The 18,143-nt window shown below is 53.0% G+C and overlaps 1 protein-coding gene across 2 annotated transcripts in view; it reads left to right on the forward strand.

Moving 5' to 3' along the window:
• MYO7B (myosin VIIB) overlaps positions 1-18,143 on the forward strand; it is a 73,997-nt gene that overhangs the window by 13,908 nt on the left and 41,946 nt on the right. For both annotated transcript variants that reach the window (XM_073807831.1, XM_033860307.2), the window contains exons 5-13: positions 1,053-1,174; positions 2,416-2,558; positions 4,693-4,806; positions 6,770-6,923; positions 9,367-9,443; positions 10,526-10,645; positions 10,934-11,076; positions 15,010-15,220; positions 15,848-15,983. In XM_073807831.1, coding sequence (XP_073663932.1) covers positions 1,053-1,174; positions 2,416-2,558; positions 4,693-4,806; positions 6,770-6,923; positions 9,367-9,443; positions 10,526-10,645; positions 10,934-11,076; positions 15,010-15,220; positions 15,848-15,983 — 1,220 coding nt within the window. The remainder of the gene's footprint in view (positions 1-1,052; positions 1,175-2,415; positions 2,559-4,692; positions 4,807-6,769; positions 6,924-9,366; positions 9,444-10,525; positions 10,646-10,933; positions 11,077-15,009; positions 15,221-15,847; positions 15,984-18,143) is intronic.

Below are 18,143 nucleotides of genomic sequence, written 5' to 3' on the forward strand. Positions count from 1 at the left end.
ACCACAACTAGAGAGAAGCCTGTGAGCCACAAAGAAAGATCCCACATGCCTCAACGAAGATCCCGCGTGCCGCAGCTAAGACCTGACACAGCCAAAAATAAAATAAATAAATAAATAATGAATAAATCTTTTAAACAAATAAACAGTTGTAATTTTGGGGGGCTCATGGCAGGAGGCAAGCTCAGGGTCCTCAAGGTCCTTCGCTAGCACTCTCTTGACCACTGCACTGCCCTAAAATATGAAAAAAACTGGCTTTCATATTTTACCATTATGAAATTAATATATATTCACTATGAAAATTTTAGAAAATTTCAGAAAAATATTCTCAGCAAAAATATTGCCAGACATTTTTGGAAGAAAAAGCTTCCTCTACCCACTTGGTTAAAATGTGACTGAATACTGCCTACATTTACCACTTCACTTCACTAGTAAGCGTTGCTCGTGTGACTGCAGGCTCTGTGCAGACCTGGATTAAGTGGCTGCACAATGTTCTCTGACTGGATGGACTGTAACTAATTTCCCCCATTTTTGTTGCTTCCCATGTAATCGCAATGATAAATAAATAACACTTCAATGAGCAGGAAGCTTTGTGGAGAAGGCTTTTTCTGATTTTAGGAGTCTTTCCTTAGACTAATGGCGGAATAATTCTGAAGCGTTTTGATACCTATGCCAGACTGCTTTCCCAAAAGGCTCATGCAGTTCCCCCTCTGGCCAGCATGAGCTCACCGCTCACAGAGAACGTTATTATCAGGGCATTGCATCACCTGGTCTTATTCATTCATGGAGTTACTGAACACTGTGCCAGGGACCCTGGAATGAACCACATACAACCATACCTGCATAGTCGAGCAGGAAAGATGAACACACTAATAAACTAACACAGAGTAGGCAGGGGACGTCAGGGAGAAAGCAGTGGGATTTCTGCACAGGGAGAGAGCATCCTTGTTCAGACCGGCCCAGAAAGCGGGCATGTGATGGGTCTGCAGGACAGCTGACAGGTGTTGAAAACTAGTTGTTCTACTGACTGACGTTCCTGCATGCCCTCTTTGCAGTGGTGAGTCTGGAGCAGGGAAAACAGAGACCACCAAGCTCATCCTGCAGTTCCTGGCCACCATCAGCAGCCAGCATTCGTGGATTGAGCAGCAGGTCCTGGAGGCCAACCCCATCCTGGAAGGTATGCAGTCACCCACGGGACCAGCCTCCTTTCCAGGACCTGTGGGCTGGTACCTTCCTGCCCGGGGGTGCCTGTGGGGAAGGGCAGGATAAGCCATACTCTTTTAGCGACTTCTCAGGATTTCAAAAGGGCTCCAAGGGACTTCCCTGGCTGTCCAGTGGTTAGGACTCTGCGCTCGTACTGCAGGGGAAGCGGGTTCGATCCCTGGTCAGGGAACTAAGATCCCACATGTCGCGCAATGCAGCCAAAAACTAAAAAATAAAATACAAAGGGCTCCAAGATGAAATCAATTTGCGAAATGCTGGGAATGGATTATTGATACATGGGAGGATCCCAAATGCATTCTACGGATAAGAGTAGACAGATCTGGGCTTCCCTGGTGGCGCAGTGGTTGAGAGTCCGCCTGCCGATGCAGGGGACACGGGTTCGTGCCCCAGTCCGGGAAGATCCCACATGCCGCGAAGCAGCTGGGCCCGTGAGCCATGGCCGCTGGGCCTGCGCATCCGGAGCCTGTGCTCCGCAACGAGAGAGGCCACAACAGTGAGAGGCCCGCGTACCGCTAAAAAAAAAAAAAAAAATGAGTAGACAGATCCTCTATTCTTTCCAATTATGTGTGCAGGAGAGGATGTGTGTGCAAAGGATCTCTCTTAATGCAGTCACATCATAAAACCCTGCAGAAACGGCTCTATGGAATGTACTTTGGATCGTGCTGCAGCCCAAAGGCCATCTGGTCTAAGCTCCTTATCCGCGCTCTGACCCGTGCCAGCTCTTGCCACTCTCTCTGCGAGCTTGCCCTCTCTAACCCAGCCTCCACCCTACAGCCTGAGCAATCTTTCTAAAATGTAAATCAGCCTCCACACTCCGTCAGAAGGTTTCCCCCTTCCCCCGTCACCTGTGGGACTAATGCCAAACTTCTCAGCTTGGCATTCAAGGCTCTGCGCTACTTGGCTCCGCCTGCTAACGGTTCCATCCATCTTCCACTGCTTTCCTCCTGTATCCTATGGTCCAGCCGAATTTCCCTCCCTGGAAGCACACCCCATGCTTTCTGACCTCCGAACCTTCAGCTGCACTTTGCCTTCCTCTTAGCGAACCCTCGGCTGCCACCGCTGTCCAGTGTAATCCTACCCATCCTTCGAGTCTGGGCTTGGCCACCTCCTCTGAGAAGCCTTCCCAGAGGATCCCAGTAAAAGTAAATTTTCTCTTCTCTGCTCCCATCATGGGCATCATCCGTCGGCCCTCAGCCTTCGGAAATGCCAAGACGATCCGAAACGACAACTCAAGCCGCTTTGGGAAGTACATCGACATCTACTTCAACTCCAGTGGGGTGATTGAGGGGGCGTGCATCGAGCAATTTCTCCTGGAGAAATCCCGGGTCTGCCGGCAGGTAAGGCCTCCGCCTGCCGCACTGGTCCTGGGGGAACCTCCTCCCACCCCAGGATGGGAGTCAGGGGATTGGGGAGGCTTCCAAGAGGGGTCCCTTCCATCACTCTTACCCCTCCTTTCCTCCGCCCCAGACTCCCATAGGCCTTAGCTTGCTGTCATTGAACCCTGGTCCGAGATGGTCCCAGGACCCTTAGAATTGGATAATGATGGTCCTTCTCCAATATTCCAGGAAATGATTTATTCAAGGATTTTCTCTTTCGAATTTTCCATCTGTATAGTTGGCCTCATCCTTTGGTGCTTACTACTCTTCACCTCTACTAGAATTAATTCTGAGGCCAGGCCAGTCCCCATCTGGGGGTGGATGTATCATCAGGTGTGCTGGGGCCCCTGGCAGGAGGACCTAGATGACACTGTCCAAAAGACCACCTGCAGGAAATGAGGCAGCATGTGGTCTGTGTCGTCAACACAGGACCTTGTACTCGCAGGGGCCCGGTCTTGGTTTGATCCTCTGTCGTTGCCATCTTGAAATTCTTAATAACTCTTTAGCAAGAAGCGCCATGCTTTCATTTCGCACTGCGCCCCACAAATCAAGTAGACAGTCCTGGGTAACAAGGAACCCAAAGTGTGGCAGCCGCATCGGCTGAGCTAACACGGCTTTGTTGGGGGTAAGGTGCTCTCTCATATGATGGTATAACCCCTAACACGTGTGCGCACGAGCGCACACGTACCACACACACACGATGTTTCAGATTGGGGATATGCCACCAAAGGGACTGGCGCTGTGTGTTAGGACAGACAGACACCTGGGCAAGCTGAAGAAGGAAGCTCACCTTTAGTGACCCCCACCTGGTGCCAGGTGTTTCCCCTGCATAGTCTCATTAGACCTTCACAACAACCATGAGAGACGGGTCTCTTTCTCCCCACTGTAGAGATGAAGAAACTGAGTCCAGGTAAGTTAAGTCACTTACCCAGGGTCACAGAACTAGTAGAAGGTAGTCTCTCCGACTCCAAAGTCTGCCCTTTCCAGAAGCCTGTAATTCTTCGCACGGTGGTTGGTGAATTCAGAGAATTCGTTCCTCAGAGAGGTACCCCAGAATGGACAGGAGACTTCCAAAGCAGATCAGAGACAAGTCCTGTCCATGAGAAGATTAAAAAATCTTGGCATATCTATACTGTGGAATGCTGGGTCAGTTCAAAGGCTGAGGGGGTGTGTCTGTGTCAGGGTAGACAGACGGCTAAGAGACCCGTTTAGATGAAAAAAAGAGGAAGCTGAAGAACAACAAGTATGTTCTTGCCTAAAAAATAAACTTTTTATAGATATACTCTAAGTAAATACATTAGTGATGTCTGCAAAGGAACACAGACCATCAAACTGTTCTGAGGAGGTCATTTGAGGAGTGGCAAGTTGGGGCAGAAAGAAACTCACCCTTTAACACTCTATACTTGGAATTTCACAACGGGGATGTGAAATAAAGTTTAAAAATAATGTTTAGGGCTTCCCTGGTGGCACAGTGGTTGAGAGTCCGCCTGCCGATGCAGGGGACACGGGTTCGTGCCCCAGTCCGGGAAGATCCCACCTGCCACGGAGCGGCTGGGCCCGTGAGCCATGGCCGCTGAGCCTGCGCGTCCGGAGCCTGTGCTCCACAACGGGAGAGGCCACAGCAGTGAGAGGAACGCGTACCGCAAAAATAATAATAATAATAATAATGTTTAAAAATGCAGAGGCCCAGCTAGGTAAACCTGTGGATGCCAGGTCCTGGGGGTCACAAGGTGAATAGGAAGGCTTCACCATAGACTGTAAAGAGTCCGGGGTTCTGAGTCAGAGGGCCCGGGTCTGAATCTGGACTCGCTGCCTCACCTGTGACTCCGGGCTGCAAGGAGCGGTCAGGATGCAGGGAAGCCCCGGGGAGTGACGAGTTCCAAGGGCAAAGTGGCCTTTCCACGCAGAACAGTCAGGATGAGCTGGCCTTGGAGGAGGACAGCGACCAGGCATGGCCATCCCTCAGGTCAATGCCGGAGCGCTACCTGCTGAGGAAGAAGGAAGCTGGGACAGGGGTGGGGGCAGGAGACAGTCCTGAGGCCCCGTAGCCTCAGGCGTGATGCTTACAAGCTCCCTGGAACTCCCTCCCCACCAGGCCCCGGAGGAGCGGAACTACCACATCTTCTACGGCATGCTCATGGGCATGAGCGCAGAGGAGAAGGACCTGCTGTGCCTGGGCGCGCCCTCCGAGTACCACTACCTGACCATGGTGAGGCCCGCCCTGCGCCTTCCCTCCTCCCCCCTCCCCTTCCCACCCTGCCCCCGCCCTGCCCTGCCTCTCCCTTCCCCCCTCCCCTTCCTACCCTTTCCCTCCTCTCCCTGCCCCGCCTCTCCCTGCCCCTCCTCTCCCTTCCCCTTCCCCCCTCCCCTTCCTACTCCTTCCCTCCTCTCCCCTCCCCTCTTCTCCCTGCCTCTCCTCTCCCCTCCCGCCTCTCCCTTCCCTTCCTCTCCCCACCCCGCCTCTCAATAACAGTGAGGAAGATGGAAGAAGGGCCGCCTCCTGCTCAACGCTTGGTTTACAGCCTCATAAAAGCCCAAACTGTGGTCGGGCCCCTGGGCAGGGACTGAGGACTCCCCTTTTCCATTCTCCACTCCAGCCCTCCTGTGTTTGGCATCCACTTTACGGCCATCAGAGGCTTACCCTTGTCCGTGTGCTTCCTTGTTTCCTACTGAACCCATGGTCCCGCCCCACAAGCCTCAACTTTCTTTGGTCCCTGTGGACAGAAGGCTCTGAAACCCTCGTTTCATTCCACTCACCGTCCTCGTAGGTGCCGCTAGAACTTGAGCTCCAGGAGAGCAGGGGCCTTGCTCGCCGCGTCCCCATGCACGAACAGTGTAGCACAGGCAGCCATCAGGCTCACCTTGCTGCTGAGGGAATGAATGAAACCCACGTCTTGACCCTGTGTCCTGACTAAGCCCTCTCTCCTGGGTCTCTGCCTGGAGGCCTTCATCATCTCTTGCCTAGACCATGGTGCTAGCTTCCTCCTGGGTCCCCCCCCTCTCTCCAGACTTGACCCCAATCTATCATCCAGCCCGAGACCTCCCACAGAGCAAGTCTGACAGACCACGTCTCTCATTACAGCTCTTCAGGGGCTCCTTGTGTCTCCTCGGCAATTCCAAGTCCCTCCAGATCCCACCATCCACCAACCTCTCCCCCGCAACGGCGACGCCAGGCTCCTTGCAGTTTCCACCCGTGCCTCCCACCTCACTGCCCAGCTCTGGCCGTTTCTCCCCTGTGCTGCTGCGCAGCTCAGCCTGAGGGACCGCTCAGATGCCTCCTCCAGGAAGCCTTTCCCCTGCTCCCAGGAGGCCGGCCCAGCCCCCTTGGTCTCAGCGCCTGTAACAGCCTATGACCCCGCCATTCTCTTTGTGCCTCCCCTCCTGGGTGCAAGAGCACCCAGGGCAGGGCCTGGTCTCTCCATTTCTGAATTCCCAACAAATAGCCCAGGGGCTGGCACACAGTGAGCCTTGGAAGGTGTTTGTTAAAGGAACGAACCCGTGATGTTCCCGCCCCCCACCACCACCACCAGAGGGTGAGGCAGGCGTTACCACGGATGGCTGACAAATAGAGGCTCAGAGAAGCCTACTGACTTGGCCGTGGCCACACAACTGTCAGGCTACCATAGCACGCTGCGTCTGTGTCACCACCGTTCCGCCTCTGTGTATTTTCTTTTTTTTAAATATTTAAGTATTTATTTATTTTTGGCTGATTTGGGTCTTTGTTGCTGTGCACGGGCTTTCTCTAGTTGTGGCGAGCGGGGGCTACTCTTCATTGCGGTGCGCGGGCTTCTCATTGTGGTGGCTTCTCTTGTTGCAGAGCATGGGCTCTAGACGCGTGGGCTTCAGTAGTTGTGGCACGCAAGCTCGGTAGTTGTGGCACACGGGCTTAGCTGCTCTGCGGCACGTGGGATCTTCCCCGACCAGGGCGCGAACCCATGTCCCCCTGCATTGGCAGGTGGATTCCTAACCACTGCGTCACCAGGGAAGCCCTTCTGCGTGTTTTTTGAGCTTGGGCCTCCAGGTGGCCCCTTGGGATCCACCCAGAGCCAGTGCAGGATCACTTACCAGGGCCCTTTGGCTGAATCCCTGATGCACCCCTGCCTTGCTGGCCCTACAGTGGAGGAGGTAGGGTGTGGGTTGGCCTCAGAAACCTGATGGGCCCGATCTTGCAGGGGAACTGTACCTCCTGTGAGGGGCTCAATGACGCCAAGGACTATGCCCACGTCCGCTCAGCCATGAAGATCCTCATGTTCTCCGACTCCGAGAACTGGGACCTCAGCAAGCTGCTGGCCGCCATTCTCCACCTGGGGAATGTGGAGTTCATGGGTAATGCTGTTTCCACCCAGAGTACACCCCCTGGGGAGGAAGAATGGGGAGACTGGGACAGAGGAGGAAAAAATCCCTGCGGGTCCTCACCCAAAGGACCCACCAAAGTCACGGCATCTTGGAAAAGTACATTGAAAATTTTAGCTATGATTTTGGAGGCCTTGTGGGGTTAGGGGGAAGATGCCAAAGCTTAGGGCCCTCCAAAGGTGAAGACTCTGATCAGTCACCCCCCACTTTTGGCTGGGAACCCAAAGGGCGAACCAGAGCAAGCAAAGCCCCGCGTGAACTTACAGACCAGTTTGTAGGCGTCCAGTTGGTCTGCGGATTAAGGTGTCCTGGCTTGCTAGTGCCTCCAAGCGCCTGAGTGACAGAGTTGCTGACAAGCCTCTGTGGAAGAAAATAGCATCAACCTAGATCCCAAATTATTCCTTTAAACAGTTTCAAACACAACATCCAGCGTGCCTCCAAAAATAAACAAGAACAAGGAAATGAGATACCATGAGCGAGAATCAGCAGACATGATAGACAATAGAAACAGAGCCACGTAGATTTCAGAGATTGGAATTACTGAGCGCGGACCACGAAGCAGCTATGCTTGCTTTGTTCAAGAAAAGAAAGAACCAAGCTTGAAAATTTAGACAAGGAACTGGAAACTATAAAAAAGTGACATTACAGATTTTAAAAGGAACCACATAGAAATTCTAAAGTAAAAAAAAAAAAAAAAAACCAAAAACACCAAAATGAACTCAATGGATGAGTTTAACGGCCAGGTTTTTTTTAATATATATTTTTTAAATTATTTATTTATTTATTTTTGGCTGCATTGGGTCTTCATTGTGGTGCATGGGCTTCTCACTGCAGTGGCTTCTCTTGTTGCAGAGCACAGGCTCTAGGCACGCAGGCTTCAGTAGTTGTGGCACGTGGGCTCAGTAGTTGTGGCGCACGGGCTTAGTTGCTCCACAGCATGTGGGATCTTCCCAGGCCAGGGCTTGAACCTGTGTCCCCTGCATTGACAGGTGGATTCTTAACCACTGCACCACCAGGGAAGTCCCTAACGGCCAGTTTTATAATGTGAAAAAGGAGGAAATGTCAGAAGAAACTGTGTGTACAGCATGGAGAGATAAAAAGATGGAAAATATAAAAGAGAGAGTAGGAGACCTAGAAGATACAGTGAGAAGATGTAGTATACATTTGATTCGAGTTCTAAAGGAAAAGAGAAGGATGGGGCATACACAACATTTGAAGAGATTGTGGCTGGCTTTAGATCTAATGAAAGACACCAATTCATAGAGCCGTGAGGAAAAGATGGACTTTTCAATAAACTGTTCTAGAGCGATTGGGTATTCATATAGAAAACATGAACTTGAACCACTGTCTCACAGGATATGAGGAAATCTACTCCAGGCAAGTTGTAGCTAGGTGACCATGTAATGAACCAGACGTGGGTGCTGACAAGCAGGGGGCTTCAGGTCATGGAAGAGAATCAAATGTGGTATTGAAGAAATGAAGCCAAGTGAAAGAATACAGACAATTATAAATCACACTTACACAAAATTTTAAAACAGGTAAAATTAAATGCTACAAAGGAATGCAGGTGGTTAGATGACACACAGGTAAACAGGTAAAAGTAAATGCTGTTTAGGGATTCATATGTAGGTAGTAAAAAGATAAAGAGAAAATAGGGAACTGGTTTCCATGGAGGTCAGGAGAATACTGCCTCTTGTGGAGGAACTGGTCTGAGCAGGAAAGGATGTAGGAGGCTCCGGGTGTTAGCGAGGCTCTGGGTTTTGGCTTCAGTGGTCGTTACACAATGTTGACTTAATAATTATCCGTTATAACATGCCCTTGGATTTTATGCATTTTAAAAAATCTGTATGCTTTATTTTACAATTTTTTAAAGTTTAAAAAAGAAAACAAATACAGAAACAGCATTCCTTCCTCCCCCAGCTCAGCAGCCCTAAGGTGGAGGGACCCAAAAGGGGGAGACTTGAACTAGGAGGTGGGTCAGGAGACTTGCAACAGAGCTGGGCCCGGCTTCCAACCACTCCTCCTCTCAGCTCCGTGCTTGTTTGACCAAACGAATGAACACGCCTAGGTTTCTATGGACAGCAGAGTGGATGGAAGGGGACTGATGGCTGATTTTCTCCCTCAGTAGACCCCACATGCCCCACCAGCACCTTCTCCCTCCAATAACTTCAAACTCCCCTTTGCATCAGGGTCCCGATCTCAGCAGAGGGGGACATACCCTGTTAACAGTAGTTACAGCTAAGGTGTTGATAGGTCCCCAGGGAGGCCTCGGCTCTCAGAGGCGCTACTGGGAGAGGCAGTGCTTCCCTCCTGGGGACGGTTGTCTCTAAGTGTGCATCTGGGGCTGCCTTCCTGAGGCCTCTGTCCCATCACTTCAGGCCAATTTGCCTCTCAGGGTCATTGCTTCTCTCTGCAGCTACGGTCTTCGAGAACCTGGACTCCTCTGATGTGATGGAGACGCCCGCCTTTCCCACCGTGACGAAGTTACTGGAGGTGACTGGGCTGTTATGTCCGCCAACTTCCATTTTCGTGAGGAGCCCCGGGGGTCTGGGCTGACAGCCCTTCCCAGGCTCTAGTTCCTTCCTCCTACCCCTCTCCCAGGCTCTCCGCTCACCCCCTGAGCTCCCTCGTGGAGCGTTGCAGGCCCTGGGGGTAGGAATCAGGGTGGGGCCGTGGAGCTAACCATTAACCAAGTCCCGGAAATGATCAGTTTGACTTGAACGTGTGTTTCTTCCCTTTTCCCTGACCCTCCTGCTCTTCTGTGGCCTTTACTCAACTTTCCACCCCACCCAGACCCCAGGCTCTCCCCACTCACACAATCTGATGTCCTTACATCAGAAGGTCCCTGCCCCGTGTCCTGGTCCCCGGGGCTTCTCCATGAGTTGTGCTATTCTGGGCAGGTGGAATGTGCTCAGACCATTCACCCTACAGGTTATTAAGGAGACCACATAGAGCGTTGACTTGGAGGATGAGCGATGGGGCATTGTCATGTCCTCCACATCACACCCCGCTGGCAGGTCCAGTGGAAAATTAATAGAATCAGAAGGGGTGGGGGAAGCAATCACATTAGGTGGGCATGTTTTGCTCCTAATGTTCTTCATGTGATTCAGGGTTCTCAGAAACCTTCCATTTTTGCTGGTTCAGTCTTCCCCGCATGGTGGGAGGGACTCCATCCAGACTCGTCTTGCTCCCTTGGGTCTTCAGCCTCCAGGCAGGAGTGGCGTCAGCTGGGGCGTATCCAGATGTCAATGGCCGGGCCTCAGAGCCCTTCCTTCCCACTGTTTCCCAGGGTCCACCCAATGGTGGACCCAGCCGCAGGAGACCAGCACAGGACTGGTCAACCAAGCAGCCAGCATGCTCGGGGCCCACCCAGCTTGTGCATCCTTCCCCAACACTGATACCCCAGTGCTCAGACTGACCCTGGACCGGGCCCTGCCCAGCATCCTGACTCTGGCCCTAGTCACAGGCATCTCCTACCCTCAGGCCTTGGGCATAGGGTATTTGGTCATAAGACAAGGTGTTGGCGCCAGGCCCTGCTCAGTCAGCTGTGATGCCAGCCCCCACCCGCCTTCCAGGTGAAGGACCAGGAACTCCGAGACTGTCTGATCAAACACTCCATCATCATCCGTGGGGAGTTTGTCACCAGGCCCCTGAACATCTCCCAGGCTGCAGACCGGAGGGATGCCTTCGTCAAGGTGCAGCGCTGCGGGAAAAGGGGCCCGCGTGTCAACCTGTTGAGCCTTGTGGGTGGACAGCAGGGAAGGGCAGAGATAGCTGGGCAAGTCCCAACTCTGCCGGTCACCTGCCTGGTGACGGTGGGCTGCCTAGTCTCTCCAGGGTGGTTTCTTACCTTAAAGTAGGGATGATCTCCTTGAGTAGGTCCATGAGATCCAGTGTGCCTGCAGCCTTGCCAGGTGAACTGGAAAGGGGCAACCTTCCTCTTGTACATCATAGCCTGTGGGCTCTACCCCATGTCTCCACAGGGCATCTATGGGCACCTCTTCCTGTGGATTCTCAAGAAAATCAACGCCGCAATTTTCACCCCACCTGCTCAGGACCCCAAAAACGTGCGAAGGACCATCGGCCTCCTGGACATATTTGGTTTTGAAAATTTCCAGAAAAATAGGTATGGAGATCGGTGCACCTGCTTTTGGAAAATGGAAGATAAGCTTAGCTCTTCTCTGAGCCAGCTGGAGGGTAGCCACTCCTCCCCCTCTGGGCTAGGAGCAGGACCTCTCACCTCCGCTCACAGACACCAGGGTGAGTCCCTCAGCAAGACTAGGGCTTTCCTCAGTGAGGTGGTCCGTGCGCATCCCCTGGCACCCACAACATGTCTAGAAAAAGCCACATAACTTAAAGCATCCCTGAGAGTCAGGCTAAAAGCACCTCAGCATTCATCACCCCTCTTGAGCCATCCACTCTCCTCATGAACTAGAGTGAATCATCACATGTGGTTAGGGTGAAAATGGAAATCAGTAACACTGATGCAACTGCATCTAGGTGGGATATCATACTGGGTAATGGGGTTTGTGGCCCATCACCGACTCTTCAGTTTGGCAGGGGTAAGGTGAGGCAGGACACTTCTGATCCAGTGTCCCAGTCTGGAGGCTGAAGATCTGGAGGCAGGAGGCAGTTCAGAGAAGTAATTCCCAGCTGAGACTGTGATGAAGGCTGGGAGTGGGGGTAGAGAGGGGTGGTGAGGGGAGCCAGGCAGTGGGGCCAGATGAGGACAGGTGTTGCTCTGGGGCATTATCCGGGGGCTGGAGGACGAGGAAATGAGGACTGGGAACAAGCAAGCAGGAAGCGTCCTACATGCGTGACCTAGCTTACCCAGGTGAGCCTGGTTCATTTAAAGGGATGGGCTGGATGGAGCCTAGAGTTGGTCCTATTACCGAACTGAATTCAGGTCTGCTCACCCAGTGTGCAGCAAAGCCAATCTACTGACACTGGGCTATAGTGAAGGAAAACACAGCGTTTATTGCAGGGTCAGGCAAGGAGAATGGGCAGCTCATGCTCAAAACACAAACTCCTTGATGACTTTCAGGGAAAGTTTTTTAAAGGCAACTTTAGGGGTGAGGGTCACAGGGTACGTGGTCAGCTTGTGGACTTTCTTCTGATTGGTTGGTGGTGAGGTAATGGGGTGAAGTTTCAGGTAGCTTAATCATCAACCTTCTGGTTCCAACCAGTCTGGGGTCTACATACTTGTGGTCAGCGTGTAGTCACCGTCCTCCACCTGGGCAGGGGTCTTAGTTTCTGTAGAAGAACTCAAAGAGATGCATCAGATTGTTATGTGTACCCCTTGAGGAAGAACTAGGACTCTGTTTTATCGTTGCATTATTGTTTCTTGACTGCATTTCCTCACTTCCCTAATTAGTAACTGTTTGAGTCTGCTCTTTGGAGCTCAGGGGTGGCCTAGGAGACTAAAGCCTTTCTCTACAAACAAGAAACGGGGGTCGCAGGGGGGCTTTTGTACCCAGGAGGGTCCCTCAGGGTCCTGCTTGGTTTCAGTTCCAAGTGGAGGCCTCTGGGCACTATTAGAGGAGCCAAGGGGCTGTCCTGACCTTGGCATGCCCCTGCCTGAGGCCCTACCTCCAGCTGAAGTTTGAGAAGGTCCCTTTGTTGCAGGAAGGGGGACCGCTTCCAGAGCCCAAGTGTGGGCCCTTGTCTAACACTTAGAAATGAATTGTCCAAGGAGACACATGTGCTGACAAAGAAAGAGACTTTATTGGGAAGAGGTGCCCGGGTGGAGAGCAGGAGGCTAAGGGAACCCAGGAGAACTGCTCTGCCGCATGGCTCGCAGTCTCAGGTTTTATGGTGATGGGGTTAGTTTCCGGGTTGTCTCTGGCCAATCACTCTGACTCAGGGTCCTTCCTGGTGGCGCACACATCGCTCAGCCAAGATGGATTCCAGCGAGAAGGATTCTGGGAGGTTGGTAGGACATATGGACTGGTGTCTCCTCTCTCTTTTGACCTTTCCCGAATTCTTCCGGTTGGTGGTAGCTTGTTAGTTCCACATTCCTTACCAGGACCTCCTGTTTAAGATAACTCATGCAAGTGGTTACTCTCGGGCCTGGCCAGGGCGGGCAGTTTCGGTCAGTGGTTTCCCTAACAACTTGGCCAGGATTGTCAAGATACAAGCCATTCCGAGTGCAAGCACACGGGGGTGACAGCCTCCCAGGACCAGCTCTCTGCAGGCAGGTGGGATGGGGTAGGGCTGGCAGAACTCAGCCCAACGCAAAGCAAACTCTAAGTAAACTAAAAAGTGATTCTGATCATTGGTTTCTGGCCCTGAGAGGGGCCATTGAGCAGAGCAAGCACACTGTTGGACCCTGTGGAGGTGGATGAGTAGTTGGTTGTAGGGGATCTGGGCCACGAGCTGGGTTTGCGACAGGGCTGCAGTCCGGGGGCCACAGGGAGGAGCAGGGCCATGTCACTCACAGCACCCAGTCACTGGCCCGACCGGGTTCACCGAGTGCTCTCGTCGACTGAAAAAAAGTGCACAACCTCAAAGTTGAGAGTCATGTTTTATTCAGTGGACATTCTTAGGACTTGAAGCCCAGGAGACAGCGTCTCAAATAACTCTGAGAAAACTGCTCCGAGGAGGTGAGGGGGGTCCCAAGGCATATAAAAGTTTTGCAACAAAAGGCAGGTAGTTGGAACATCAAAAGATCATCGTTAATTAAAGAAAGTCGGACATCCCAAGTTAAGGCATTTAGTGCTTTTCTGTGTATGGGAAGATGCAGGAGTCTGGGCTCATTGAAATCATTCCTTTGATACGCACCTCAGCTCTCTGGGGCCAGGATCCTGTGCTTCTCATCCTGCATCTCCTCCGGGTGCAGGGTGCATCGTTGCGGGTGGCTGCAGTCTGATGACTGCTAGCTAGATGGTGGTCATTCCTTGTCTCCATCCTGAGTTCCCTCAGGGCTCGTAGCTGTGACACCCTTTGTTTACTGATATGACAGGCAGCATTCTTAGTCCACACTCTGCAGGCAGTGTGTTAACTCTCTTGGGTTAACAGACCTTGAACAACGAGTCCCGGGTACCATGCGGCTTTGCATAAATGGGCAACCCATCCTGAAAAAGAAATGCCTAAGTGAGACCCAGAGGGTGAGCAGACCAAGCAGGTCAGAGGAAGGAGGGGAGGGGCTCACACGTGTGAAGAAGACTCGGAGGTAAGGAGGGGCCAGGTGCCTTCCCAGCACTGTGAGAAGTCCACGGTGCCCCTCAGCCGCTCCCTGGCAGAGACGGGCAGGCTTTCTACTGTGTCACTGTCTGTCTGGATCCCAACAACAGTGGGCGCCCAGGTCCACGAGGATTCGAAGTAGGGGGAGAGCGGGATCAGATGTGCTCCCTCTGGTGGCTGTGGAGGGTGACTGGGGGGGGTGAGGCTGGAGGCAGGGAGAGCCATGAGGACGCTGTCGCTGTGCTCCAGGGGAGGAAGAAGGGTGGCCTGGATTAAGGTAGCAGCAGTGGCAGTGAAAAGAAGTAAACAGGTCTGTGTTGGAGGAAGCGTGGACCAGACTTTGGCAACTGGAACTGGGGAGGAGGGAGAGAGGGGTGTCAGGCATGACGGGCTGGTTTCTGACCTGAGCTAGGGGCGGTAAGTGGCGGACCCATTTCCCAAGGTGGGGAACCCGGGAGGGAGAACAGGTTGGGAGGATTGGGGTTGGGGTGGGGGTAGGGAGTGTGTCTGGTTGATGCAAAGGAGCCCATCCAGAAGCTCATCTTAATACCAAAGCCACTGCCCAAGGCTGCTCGGGTGGCTACAGGACACTTGGTCCCCCAGGGATTGTCTCCGTGTCAGGATAGGCAGGCCTGGCAGAGGACCGCAGGGGACCGGAGGGAGACAAAGGCAGGGGCTTGATGATACACGAGCCCCCTCATTTCTCTGAGTCTGTTTGCTGTGGGGTGGAGGAGGTGATGGAGGCGGAGGTAGAAGAAGAGGGAGGCTGTGTGTCAGCGTGCGCATGTGTTTGGGGATATGCAGCTGTGTGCCAGTGGCCGGCTGCAGCAGCGATCGAGCCGACCCTTTCCCGCCCGGGGTGGCCCTGTCCCCACAGCTTCGAGCAGCTCTGCATCAACCTGGCTAACGAGCACCTGCAGCAGCTCTTCGTGCAGCACGTGTTCACCATGGAGCAGGAAGAATACCGCACCGAGTGCATCCCCTGGGACTACATCTGCTACAACGACAACCTGCCCATGCTGGACCTGCTGGCCCTCAAGCCCTTGAGCATCATCTCACTCCTGGACGAAGAGAGCCGCTTCCCACAGGTGCGCCCCTGGGCCCGCCACCCCTCGGGTGGAGACCCCACACGTGGGAAACTCCAGGGCTGCTGGAACCTCTGCCGGGAGTTAGCAGACAAGCCCCAGCCTTCCAGCCTTCCTCTCCTTCAAGGCCTGCCTCCTGCAGGGAGGCACCTGACTCTACCCTCACTCCCACTCCCCAGAATGCATTATTTAGATTCAAGAACACACCCCAAGAGGGGGCTTGTTCAGCCTTGTAGGTCAAGGGCTGCAGAGGGTTCAAGACAAGGAAACACTTTCATTCTCACTTTGGGGGACTCTGCCTGTCCTTGGGGAGATGGATTCTCAAAGGTAGTCAGGAAGAGCTGTGATCTACGGAAGGGAGAAGCTCTGGTCCCTGGGCAGTTGTAGGGAAGGGTAGAGCGGGACGCTGGCAGTGAGGATCGCCCGACCCAGTCTCTACTCCCGCCTCTGTCCTCGCTCACCGCAACAAGCTGCCGCCACCTGGGCATCCGTTTGCTGTCTGTAGAAAGGCCCTCAGTCATTCAGTTGTTTTGCCCCCTTGAGGGAGCCCCTGAGACCTGGGAGTGTGCCAGCTGACCTCCCAGTGGCTGGACTCTGGGACCTCAGCCCATAGGGTGTCCGTTCTTCCAGGGGACAGACATCACCTTGCTGCAAAAACTGAAGAACATCCATGCCAACAACAAGGTCTTCCTGCAGCCCAAGAACATCCACGATGCCCGATTCGGCATCGCCCACTTTGCCGGCGAGGTGTACTACCAGGCAGAAGGTGGGTGCAGCTCCTCTCCACAGCCCCTTTCTTCTAAATCCCGAGCACTCCAGGGAGGCCAAGGAAAGAAGGCTGAGGGGACTAGGTCATTTTGCAGAACCAGCAATGGGACAGAGGGAATGGAATGGACCAGGCATGTTTGTTTGTGTTTTGTTTTGTGGGTAATAGTTCTATTGAGAGAGAATTCACATACCGTAGAATTCAGCCATTTGAAGTCTACAACTCAATGGTTTTTAGTATATTCACAGAATTATGCAGCCGTTGCCACAATTTTTTAACTTTTCCATCACCCCAAAAGAAACGCCCATTAGCGGTCATTCCTCATTTCACCCCAGCCCTAGGCAACCACTGATTTCTGTCTCTATGGACTTGCCTGTTTCGGACGTTTCACATAAACGGAATCATACACCATGTGGCCTTTGTGACTGGCTTCTCTCACTTGTCATAATGTTTTCATGGTTCTTCCACGTTGTAGCATGTGTCCGTACGTGTGCAAGTATTTTCTCCTATTCTGTGGGATATCTTTTCACCCTCTTGGTAGTGAAAGTGTATATGCTGAGATAAGGTCAGGCATGGTTTTGCCTTTGTCCAAGACAAAGATGTCGGCAGGACTGGTTCCTTCTGATGTCTCTCTTCTGGCATCTTTATTGTCTCTGGATCCTAACCTCTTCTTCTTCTTTTTTTTTTTTTAATAAATTTATTTATTTTTATTTTTGGCTGTGTGGGGTCTTCGTTGCTGCACGCGGGCTTTCTCTAGTTGCGGCGAGCAGGAACTGCTCTTCGTTGCGGCGCGCGGGCTTCTCATTGCCGTGGCTTCTCGTTGCGAAGCACGGGCTCTCCACGCACAGTCTTCAGTAGTTGTGGCGCACAGGCTCAGTAGTTGTGGCACAAGGGCTTAGTTGCTCTGCCGCATTTGGGATCTTCCCAGCCCAGGGCTTGAACCCGTGTCCCCTGCATTGGCAGGCGGATTCTTAACCACTGCGCCACCAGGGAAGTCCCTTATCTCCTCTTCTTATACGACACCAGTCAGACTGGATTAGGGCCCACTCTAACAGCCTCATTTTATCTTAATTATCTCTTTAAAGGCCCTTCTCTCCACATATAGTCACATTCTGAGGTACTGGAGGTTAGGGCTTCAACATATGGATTTTGGGGGCAAACAGCTCAGCCCATACATTGCCCTCCCTGATTTCTGGAGGCTCAGTCCTTAGGCTGGAGGGCCCTCTGGCCCTAGAAAGTCCTTCCAAGGCCCCAGAACAGGGCTGGTAGAGGGGCCCTGGGGTTCCCAGGCCCTCAGGGTCTCCTTAGTGAGTGACAGACATGCTTCGTTCTTAAACCTACTCTGTCCAAGCACACACATATGCTCACACGCATGTGCACACAATGCCTATGGGCACACATTCATTTCCAAGACGAGTGCAGTTTAAACTTATGATGAAGAGGGAAATATGTCTCAGGACCTCATAACCAGTAAGTTCCCCCTGCCCCATCCTTGAAGCCAGGAAGCCAAATGGTGTTTAATTTCTTTCGTTTCCCCGTTTTGGGCTTCCAGGAAGAGCAAAGCAGCTTCTGTCCCCACGCTGCTTCCGCAGGGGCGTTTTGAAGTGGCCGTTCCTGCACAGACCGGCCAGCTGGGAAGGGTGGGCCTCCAGGTGGGAGTGCCCAGTCCTCTCCAGACTGCAAGCTGCCTGGACGTGGCCAGGTTGCCAGATTTTCAGGGATTATGAGGGGTGGGGAGGTTTCTGTACTTTCTCCTTTTCCTTCTCTTCTTCTTTTGGCCCCTTTATGTAAACACGCAGTTGCCTCGATCATACTTGCCCAGGGTCCGCAGAAATTCAGAGCCCTGATGAGAGCCTGCTGGCACTGCCCTCGGGGAGGTCTAAACTGCACATGGAATGGACACTCCGTCTGCTATGCTGCTAGTGGGTTCCTGGGTGTATGTGGCAGTGACAGCGGTGGCTGGGATTGCTGGGATGTTGAGGGGCATGGACTCGGTCTTGCCCGTGGTCCACCCAGGGAGCCGTGGCTGGTGGAGCAGATGGGAAGTCCTCAGGCCACCCCTGAGCCAGGTGACAGGACGGAAGGGAGCCCCAAGGAGGGCCTCTCGCCCCACTTGTGGCACAGGAGAGCCTCCTGGAGTAGATGACGGTTGAGCTGGCC

Source organism: Tursiops truncatus, chromosome 7 (genome assembly GCF_011762595.2).
Source record: "Tursiops truncatus isolate mTurTru1 chromosome 7, mTurTru1.mat.Y, whole genome shotgun sequence".
Lineage (NCBI taxonomy): Eukaryota > Metazoa > Chordata > Mammalia > Artiodactyla > Delphinidae > Tursiops > Tursiops truncatus.